General features: G+C 48.5%; 1 protein-coding gene across 5 annotated transcripts in view; it reads right to left on the bottom strand.

The window, feature by feature from the left end:
• ZFYVE9 (zinc finger FYVE-type containing 9) overlaps nucleotides 1–10,855 on the bottom strand; it is a 184,163-nt gene continuing 173,308 nt past the window's right edge. For all 5 annotated transcript variants that reach the window (XM_020987768.2, XM_020987766.2, XM_020987769.2 and 2 more), the window contains 3 exons: nucleotides 6,945–7,050; nucleotides 2,455–2,631; nucleotides 1–245 (listed from right to left, as the gene is read on the bottom strand). In XM_020987768.2, coding sequence (XP_020843427.1) covers nucleotides 84–245; nucleotides 2,455–2,631; nucleotides 6,945–7,050 — 445 coding nt within the window. In that variant the 3' untranslated portion in view covers nucleotides 1–83. The remainder of the gene's footprint in view (nucleotides 246–2,454; nucleotides 2,632–6,944; nucleotides 7,051–10,855) is intronic.

The raw sequence follows: 10,855 nt of genomic DNA, 5'->3' as shown, positions 1-10,855 counted from the left end.
CCCCGATTAGTGTTAACAAAAGCTTCATGTTCCAGTTTTAAAGTGCAAATGATTCGGGTACAACCGCTGCTGTCACGAGTCTCTTAGGAGATGTTCTCCAGGATATAAAAGGTGAGTTCCATGACCAGGGGCCCTTCGCTGAGCTGGCAGGCACCCCCATGGATCACGGGCACCAAGGCGCTGTCCAAGTCCTTCATGTACTGGGCGGGCAGAGGCTGCCCATTGCTGCCGGCCTGATAGCCAACCTGGACCAAGGAAAGAGAAGCAGACATCACCGCCAGGATACATGTGCATGTATGCGTGTGCACGTGTGTGTGCATGTGTGCATACACATGTGGAAGTCACTTTATTGTCACCAGCAGGAGCAATGCCTGACGGTCCAAGGTCAGGGGGTCTGCTGAGGACCACAAGGCCTGTACCCTCTCGCTGGCCCCTGGGCCCCGGGAGATGCTGTCCTGTGTCTCCACATCCCTCGATCCCCCACCCTAGGCCAGTGTTCCTACAAAAGCTTCAGAACAGCCAGGGAATCAATGAAGAAAATGGTAAGGAAGGGAGCCAGATCTCAAAAGGATCCTACAAATCTGTAATCACCAAACTGTCTGGTCCTGGATAAGAGTCGGAGTGGCTGATGAGGGGACAGATAAAGTACATGATAGACAGAAAAAAAAGGGCACAGACATTGGGGCAGAAGCTGCTATTTGACAAAAACTGCCAAGAAAACTGGAAAGCAGTCTGGCAGAAACTAGGCACAGACCAACATCTCACCCCAGACACCGAGAAAAGCTCAAAATGGGTGCATGATTTAGACATAAATTTAGGATGAAACTATGAGGAAAACAGAAGAAAGTACAAGAAATTCCCTGTCAGATCTATGGATGGGGGAAGAGTTCATGATGAAAAAAGAGAAAGAGAGGTTCACAGGAGATAAAATGGGTTATATAATTCTTTGGTAGTTTGATTGGTATGGCAAAGAAGAAGTCAATTAATTTAGGCAGTGTTGTCATTTTTGTTACATTGGCTTGGCCTACCCATGAACAATTAACATTTCTCCAATTACTTCTATGTCTTTATTTGTGTGAAGTGTTTAATAATTATGCTCACATAGTTCCTGTCCTTAGAATTCTCTCCCTACTTCCTATCTTTGCCTATTGAAATCCTATCCTTCCTTCAAGGCCAAATCCAATGCAATGTCCACTGGGAAGCCTTCCCTCATCTTTCCCTTCCTCAGACATCATGTAGCCCTGCACCTCTGTTCTCTTTTCTATTACAGTTACTGGTATACATTATATAAACGGCTTTTGACTGACTGACACTGAATCGCCATCTTTACCCTTAGACCAGGAGTTCTTAATCTTTTTTGTGTGTCATGGATTCCTTGGGTAGTCTGATGATGTCTATGGACTCCTTTTCAAAATAGCATTCTTGAATGCATAAAATACATAGGTTTATAAAGGAAACTAATTATACTGAAATAAAGATGTAATTTTTTTTTCCCATCCAAATTCACAGACCCCCTGAAATTTACCCAATGGACCTTTTAGGGGAGAGATCTAAATCCATGAGGATAGGAACTAGAATTCTCCCAGGGGTGAACATGGTGCTCTGGTTAGAGTTAGGGGCTGGCTAAATGTCTGTGGACTGAATCAAACTGAACCACACTCACAGAAGAGGTCAGGGATGGGGTTAAGAAAATATAATTTCTTATAAATTATAATTCTCATAAATACAATTTATGAGAATACAAGTCATTCCCTCAATTGATAAGTGGTCAAAGGATATGAACAGGCAGTTCTCAGATGAAGAAATTAAAGTCATCTATAGTCATATGAAAAAATGCTCTAAATCATTACTGTTTAGAGAAAATGCTATCCACATCCGAAGAAAGAACTATGGAGTTTGAATGCAGATCAAAGCATACTATCTGTTATTTTTTTTTCTTCTGTTGTGTTTTATTTCCTCTTTCTGGTGGTTCCTCTTATTGGTTCTAATTTTTCCTTACAACATCACGAATGTGAAAACACGTTTAATAGGAATGTATATGTATAGCCTATTGTCAGATTGCACACCATCTTGGGGAGGGAGGGGGGAGAAAAATTTAAAACGCAAAAGCTTATGGAAGTGATTGTTGATAAATCAAGATAAATTAATAAAGTTTAAAAAAAATACAATTTCCCAAATAAGAGGGTATGAATGAGTATGCTAAGAAGCAGGAGACAAGTCAGGTGGGTTTCTGAGGTTGGAAGCTAGAGAGAGCACTCCAAGTGGACAAAGGAAATGGTCTTGGTCTGAACACGCTAACACTCCTAAAAGAAGAATTCTTTGAAAGGAAAAAAATTGCACAGGAAGCCTCTGAAAAACAGTGGTGACAGGGCTGTTCTGGTGATGACGATGGTACCCTCTGGCACGCTGGCCAGCTCCCACAGGGTGGGCCATGGGGGACTGACCGCATGTTACCTGTTCAGAGTCCAGGGCCACTCGCAGTCCCAGCCGGGTCATTCCATCTTCCTTGAGCAACTTCAGGTGGGGACAGAGGGCGAGGCAGAAGGCTTTGGCCACATGCTCTGTCAGCCGGCTGTGATCTGCAGGGTCACTCAGGCCATTGTGCTGATCCTCATTTTCCAGGAAAAACACCTGCAACCCGAACCAAAAAGGGCTTCTTTTACTCAGAGCTTGGGAGAGCTCAGACTCAGTCTGGGATAAGCCTTCTGATTCCCAGCACCTGGAACAAAGGCAGGGCCCACACACCAGATTACAATGTCCCAGGCTTAGGGGCAGAAGGCGCTTTGGAGGATGTTGAGTTCAACCTCTCATTTTACAGAGAGGTGACCCGAGGGGATATGACAAGTCAGTGGCAGAGCCTGGACTGAACCCAACTCTAGCCTTTGCTCTTCCTTCCTCAGGAGTAAGGGAACATTCACCATCCTAGAGCTAAGGTAATTATGGAGATGTTAAGAGGTTGAACCAAGATGGTCTATGTCCTTCCCATAGGGCCACAGAAAAGGCTTCCATGTTATTAGACTGTGAACTTCTAAAGAGCAGGCCTACAAGAACTGTTAAGTCTTATGAGACCCCAGAAAGCCAGGGCTGGAAAAAAGCCTAGCAGTCTTTATGGAAACCTTGTTCCTTTCCCATAGAAGGCACACAGCTTGTCCCAGATCATACAAGTGGGTGGCCATGTCTCCTCCCTCTTAGGCCGAGGGCATTTCTCCATCCTTAAAGAAGAAATAATAGTGCCTGCCCTCCCCACCTTCCTAGGGTCAACATGAGGGCAGAGCGAGGTAACTGAGATGCTTATGTAAGCCTAAATAAAGGATAATAGTAAACTTCATCCTCTGACTTTTTGTGCTACTGAAGGCTGTAGTAGGTCTAACTGAGGCTATCAGAATAGAGTAAGATCTTTGAAACCCTGGCCTGGAGACAGCAACGTGAGGTGGCCTCTGTCTGTTCTGACCCTGTGTCCAGAGCGGCTGACATGGAGTAAAAGGAGTTGGTGTGGGGAATGAAAACATACAAACTCAGATTTGGTCCCATAAGGAGGTGGGGGTGGGGATGAACCGGGCATAAGAGACTAAAAGGGTATTTAAAATCAAGAAGTTGGCAAGGCATTAGCCCAATAAGGCCCAGGGGAAGAACAGACAATGAAAAGGAAATAACAGAAATATACTAATAATAACTTGCATTCACATCCTGCCTTGAGGGGTGCAGAGAACCTTGCTCACGCCCTAGCAGCAGGCCTTGGTTTCCTCTTCTGTACACTGAGGGAGCTGGCCTAGGGACCCTCACAGCTAATGCTGAGGGGACTCCACTGCAGTACAGTGACAGGAAGGAGGTCCTGGGCTGGGATCTGAACCAGAACTCTCTCCACTAGGCTCTGCAGATGCTCTCCAGACCCAGCGGCCCTAGGAACCACACAGGCAGCCCTCCCTGGCTCCCTGCAGCATGTCCTTCCAGACCCAGGAAATGAGAGTGCTGCCCAGCAGTCCCCGGATGTGTCGCATCTGTCTCAGAATCACATTCCAAGGGCGGAAAAGGGCAGTGTCCCCTCAGAGCACTCAGAGGAGGGGTAACCAGAAACCTCTGAGGTTTGGGACAAGAGCTCTCCCCAAATCATTTCACCAAGACTCTAGGCCTCCTTCTGCCACTCCTTCCTGGTCCAACTTGGAGAATCCTTTCTTCCCCTCTCTGTGGACGTCTGTCAAACGAGGGGACTGGACCCAGGGAATTCTAAAGTCACTTCCTAGGTTAGCAGCAAGGCACCGTGGAAATGAGCATGGGATTTTTGATCAAGTCCTTGGCTTGAATACTAGCCCTCAAAACAAGTCAAAAATATGGGCATCACTTAGCTGTCTCAGTTTCCTCTTCATCAAGGGGAAATAATATTTGTGCTATCAACCCACTAGCAGCTTAAGAGTACAAGTGGGCTTCCCAGCATCACGTCCCACCTTCTCTCTTTTTCACGCATGACCCGCTCTCTGCTCCCCAACCCGGGCCTGGAAGGGACTCTCAGCCTGCCTCCTGCATCTCCACCTGGGAAAAGCCTCCCCTTCCTCAATGACAGGGAGCTCTTCCCCTTTTCTGTGCTGCAGATCCCTTGTGCAGTCTGGGGAAGTCTATAGAGCCTTTCTCAAAACTCATATTTTCAAAGGCATAAAATATATAGGGTTACAAAGGAAACCAGTTTTATTTAAATATAGTTATCAAAATATTAAAAGAAAGTTCACAGACCCCAGGTTAAGAAACTCTTCCTGAGGGCATTAGCTCTCCTTCCTGACTCTGATAGCTGGAAGTGAGCTCTCCAACTCACAGAACTTTGGGGCTCTCTTTGTACTAACATCCTAATCTGTGCTGCAGCTGTTTGGGTCCATGTCTTACTTCCTCTACTCAAGTGTGAGCTTGGCTTGTTAAGATTAGGAATTGTGTTCTGGTTAATTTTTGGCCCCCAGGTGCATTAACCTGACTTGCAAACAGCAGGTGTTTAATAAATGCTTGCAAAGTTGTTTGAATACCTCCAGTGATGGAGCGCTCACTAATTCATGAAGTAGCCCAACTCTAATTATTATTGCTGCCCAGGCTGGCGAGGTAGGACGGCATAGAGCTGTACTGGGAGGCAGAAAACCTGGTTCAAATACTGGCTGCTGTGCAGCAGCTCGGGACTCTGGTTCAGCCACTTCCTTCTGAATGTGTAAAACAAAATCAAGAGGCAAGACCGGAAGCACTGCCAAGGTCTCCTCCTGCTCTAGAGCTATGGATCCACAAACACCATGTAATGAAATCTGGCGATAAGATGACTGACTACAGGGGGATGCTCAGAGGAGGGCTGATCTGTCTTGTGTACAGGGAAGTAAATGATAGTCCGAGTGAGTAATCAGGTCAGTCACACACACGCACACACGCACACGCACGCGCACACACACACACGCATACACACACACACGCACACACACATGCGTGCACACACACACACACAGAGATACTGCAGTACTCTGGTCTGTGTCTTTCACTCCTGGATTTTCTGAGGGGTCAGTCCCTGTGTAAGGTCTGCCCCTTTAGATCATGCTCCCTACAATACCATGCCCAGCGCCTCCCTCTCCCCAGCTCTGGCCAATACCGGTGCCAAAGGTGATCACTTTCAAGAGTACCCTCTAGCCAGACGAGCTGCCTTTCTCTTCCTCAATCAAGACAGCTGACACCCATACTATAAAGGCTAAGAAGGGGCAAGAGAGTGCCTTGTCACCTTGCCAAAGACAATGCCAGGTCTAAGCTATGAAGCAGGGAGCCACAGATGGCAGCCCTTCCCCGAGGAGGACTGAAAGAAGCACAGAGTAGGGCACAGAAGGCAGCCAGATTTCACCCTCATCACCAGCTCTTTGGGGCAGGCAGCCTTGGGCTATGAATGAATGAATGAAAAAAAGCCAAGAATGACCTGCAAAGATCTATAGCTGCTTCAGTTTCAAGTGGAAGGGGCACACTGTGTGCACAAGGCACAAATTTCAGGCAGGCCAGCTGGGGCCCTCCACCTGCCCTGGCAAGGGCAGTACACAGCAGATGCTCCAGGTGGTGCCGGTGCTGCCCTAACCAGCCCCACCTTCTCCATCCAGGCTCTAGCGTGCTCACTGACAGGGATGGCACCCTCTGGAGGAACACTTATGCCTCCGTGTTCCAAGAGTCCTCTGCTGGTTAGCGTGGAGCCCCTTCTCTGTCAGTACAGAAGGAAAGGCAATCCTGCCTTTGGTGATTTTAAAGGTGCTGCAGTCAACCAACAAAATGCATGCCTGGGGCACCAAAGCCACCTGGGATGGCGAGGAGTCTCTGGATATTTACAAGGCCGATTGTCAGACAACAGGCCCGAGTCCAATGCTGACCCTTTGGATTGTGCTCAGGTCACTTCATTTCATGAAGCACTGTGCTCAGCAGGATCCTGGAGGCATACCCTCTGTTCCCACAGGGGTCCCTCCTGGCTATGATGGGGCATTGAAGGAAACTTAGATGGAGTTGGGGGGAAAGGGAAGGAAATGCAAAACAGATGGGTGCATTTACCAGGACTTCAGAAATTAAATCTCGAACATCAAATTCAGAAGCAAAAACACTTGAGCTTGCTGCCTTGAAGACAATGAAACCCTGGGGGCAGCTAGGTGGCGCAGTGGATAGAGCACAGGCCCTGGATTCAGGAGGACCTGAGTTCAAATCCGGCCTCAGACACATAACACTTACTAGCTGTGTGACCCTCGGCAAGTCACTTAACCCCACTGCCCAGCCAAAAAAAAAAAAAAAGAACATAAGACAATGAAACCCTAAGAGAAAGGGGGGGACCAGAGAGAAGTGAGCTGGTGAAAGCTTATAGATAAATGGAGAGATCTAGCTACAGAACCTAAAATCTTCCTGGGATTCCTTTCAGAACTGACTCAAGATACTGAGCCCAAAGGGGTTAAAATCACCCAACTTACCTCTGTCCACCTAATGACTTTTCCATTTGCTTTATACTCTGAGCCATGGAATATCTTCACACTTGTTACGGACTCCATGGATTTACCGTCGATAGGACTGACCACACTGCAAGGGAGCCAAGAAGAAGAGAGGAAAGTGACATGAAGTTAATGCGGAGAGAGAAGCCCCCCCCAAGCTCACACTGCAGTCTCCTGGTAAGCGGAGCTCTGCTCTGGCTCCTCCAGGAGCTGGCGCCCTCTGGATGTGTTGGAATTGAATGCCTGAAAACCACGAGGGTGCAGGCAGGGACACCTGGCAGGAGTCTGCCTTCCACAAGCAGCTTCCTATGATCTGGGGGCAGGGCCTCAGTGCAGTAGAACAGAAAACCCCATTTTTAACAGTGATTTCCCACTGAAGTCATGACTAGAGAGATCCACTCATGGAGGCTTGGCTTGGGACAGAGCATGAAGGCATCCAGCTCCAACCACACAGGGAGGGAGACAGCGATCCATCCCTGCCGGCCCACTCCGGGTGGCTCTGGTCCACAAGCCACCCGTGCAGCGGGACGGGCAGGGCATCACTGATGTGCTGGGGGCTTCCTCCTCATCTTCTCTCCCATCACCAGGGCTGTCCTTCACCTGCAGTCCTCACTCTGGTCTCGTAAACTGCCCACCTTCTTCAAGCTATCTCAAATATAGCACTGCCCACTCCCACTATGGCTTGCCTCCCCATGCTGCTTTGAATGACCTTCAGTTTTGTTCTGCAGAGGCTGTGGTGTTCTGTGATCTGAGGTTCTATGACATCCCTCCAAAAGTGATAGTATTAAAAGGGGGTGGGGTGGTATGTGCTTGGTTTCCTGAAGAAGCTTGGGGTCATATAACTGATTCTGTGTTCGTGGCTACGAGTGAGGAGATGAGTTTGACCAGGCCTCCCACCCCTGCTCTATTCTCTGGTGCCATATGAGGGAGGGGACTGTGTGGGGACTTTGCTTTCTCCATCAGAAAGTTTCTGGGATGTGTCGTCTAGCTTAGCACATCCCTGACATCCGTTTGCTTGTGGAGAGAAACCAGAACCACTTTTCCTTCTTTCTGCTTTGTTTTATTTCCATTTATAAAAGTGCTTTGTAGTTTACAAAATGCTTTTCTGACAGCAACTCTGTGGAGGAGGTAGTAGATTATCCATTTTTAAAGATGGGAGAAAAAAGGTCAGTATGGTTACCAGTGTTATCTCATATGATTTCTGCACATACACTCTGCTCTAGGACTACACTCACATTCTGGTTTTTTGCCTCCACACATTTGTTTAAGCTGTACCTTCTACCTGGAATGCCTTCACCAGGCCCCACATGCATCTCTACCTCCTGTTTTTAACCTGACTCCAATGCTACTTCTCCCGTTAAAGACTCCTTGATCCCTCTCCTCAGTGACAACATCTCAGGCCCCTCTCTCATCACCTCTCCTGCATTACTTTCCTAGGTGTGATTTTTGTGACCCTACTAGACCAGGTATCTACATGAGGACAAGAAGCCAGAGACCACTGAGTCAGACCCGCACATAAGCAAGAATCTTCCTACAACAGCGACACAACGGTCTTTCACCTCCTGCTTAAAGAGCTCCAAGAAGGGAGAGCCCATGCCCTGGGGCTTAAGGCAGCCTCGCCCGCCTGGGATTACTCTGTTAAGGAGATATCCATGTGTCAAACCTCAATCACCTTCTCTGTAATGCACTGGTCTCACTTCTGCCCTCTCAAGATGCAACAGAAGCAACTGAGTCTCTCTCTTCCAGAAGAGCCCTCCAGATACTTAAAGACAGCCACCAACACAGATCAGCTGAATGACCCCAAGCTTCTCCAGGAAACAAAAGCCCCTCTTTTAATACCATCATTCTTGGAGGGATATTGTAGGACCACAAGTTACACCATAGCATCTGTAGACTTGAAATTGAAGGTCATCGGGCAGCTAGGTGGCGTAGTAGATAGCACCGGCCCTGAAGTCAGGAGGACCTGAGTTCAAATCCGGCCTCAGAGCAAACACTTGACACTTACTAGTTGTGTGACCCTGGGCAAGTCACTTAACCCCAATTGCCTAAAACAAACAAACAAACAAAAAAACAAAATGAAACTAAAGGTCATCCAAAGTGCCACGGGAAGGCAGCTGATGGCAGGAAAAGTAGGGGGGAGTGTCACATTTGAGACAGCATCAAGAAAATGGGCTGTTCATGAGGCAAAGGTCCTGATTCTTCCAACAGATTCTCACATGGCATAAATTGGAGACCCTTCACCATTGCAACTGCGTCTCAGGATGCTCTCCAAATGTGGTCTAACCAGGACATTATGCAGTAAAACCATCTTCTCCTTAGTTGTAAACATTGTGCCTGTCTTCACGCAGTCTCAGAGAGAGCTAGCTTTCCTGTATGCCATGCTGCACCTATCTCCCACTGCCTGTCCTATAGGTCAAGTCAATAAGCATTTAGTAAGTGCGTGTGATGGACTGGGCATGGTGCCAAGTTCCGGATGCTAATCACTGGTTTAAGATGCTACAGGCATCTCAAGGTAGAAGTCCTCCTCTTTCTCCTGACCCTAGCCCTCCTCCCCACTTTTCTGTGGAGGGTTGCCACCTTCTTGCAGGCACCCATGCTGACAAGGCCAGAAGCAGCCCTGACTCTTCCCTCTCACTTCTCCTCACCCCCACCCCAGCCAATCAGTGGCTGAATCCTGCTGCTTCTGTCTTGATCCCCCTCCTCATCGGTCCCCTTCCTAATTCAGGTCTCACCACCTCTTGCTTGCTCCACGGCCATAGCCGCCGTCTTGGTTTCCCTGCACCCAGCCTCTGCCATCTCCAACCCTCTCCCCACATTGCTGCCGGCCTGGTATTTCTAAAGCATGGCTGTGGTGACCGTGTCATTCTCCTGATCAAGCCGCAGGGGTTCCTTTAAATCTCTAGTTTGTAACGCAAACTCTTCTGCTTAAGTTTTGCCAAAGAGACTGCCCCGGACAACGTCTGGAGAACAGAAGCCCCCCAACACTACTCCCCCACATCTGAGCGGCAGCACAGGGGTGTTTCTACATTCTGTCCAGGTGCTCTCTAGTCTACTGAGGGCAGCATCACTTCAGTTTATGCCTCTTCTGAGCTCGGTCCACTAGTTGTGTGACCCTGGGCAAGTCACTTAACCCCACGTTTCTCTTTCTTCCCCACGTTTCTCTCCCCTGGTCCTGAGCTTTCCTTGCAAGCACATCTCCTTGCTCTCCATTCCCTTTACCTAGCCGATGTCCTTCAATGTGATATTCCCTTCCAGAGTCACAGTCTGGTCAAAGCCAGGGTAAGAGACTCCTGGTAGATACAACTTGCCTCCTAGCTCTAGTACCTCTAAGTTCACTTGCTGTTCAAACATACTGTCCACAGGATGCTGTACACAGACACGTGAGACACGAGAGCTTTACCACTGGCCCTTTCTTGGAGGATGCTGCTTGTGGGATCTCGAAGACTATGTGTTAGGCACTACCCTGGCCGCTGCTCTACCAAGGTAAGAACACAATGTTCCCCACCTCCTGAGGCTAGAAGGAACTAAGTGGCCTCTCTGATATCACACAAGGAAGGATCTGCAGCAGGATTTGAGCCCAGGTTGTTCGTGTGTGTGTGTGTGTGTGTGTGTGTGTGTGTGCGCGCGCGCACGCGCGCATCTCTCTCTCTCTCTCTCTCTGCTGGCTGGTTTACTCACACAGGCACATGATGCTATCAGTCAATTGTGCGAGGAACTGGAAAGAAGGACCAAGAGTGCAGGCAGGCCAAGGCCAACCTCCTCTTGCAGGTGCTCTGAAGAGAGGCCTGAGCTGAGGCCCAGCAGCCACGGCAGCTATTCTGGCCGCCCCAAGGGGGCTCATGATGACTCAAGACGGACCAAGGCCAGGCTTAGTGAAGGGCGGTGTAAGAAGT

This window comes from Phascolarctos cinereus, unplaced genomic scaffold (assembly GCF_003287225.1).
Source record: "Phascolarctos cinereus isolate Bilbo 61053 unplaced genomic scaffold, phaCin_HiC Scaffold_5;HRSCAF=322, whole genome shotgun sequence".
NCBI lineage: Eukaryota > Metazoa > Chordata > Mammalia > Diprotodontia > Phascolarctidae > Phascolarctos > Phascolarctos cinereus.
Note: the sequence above shows the minus strand (reverse complement) of the source record. Positions and strands in the feature narration are given on the sequence as shown.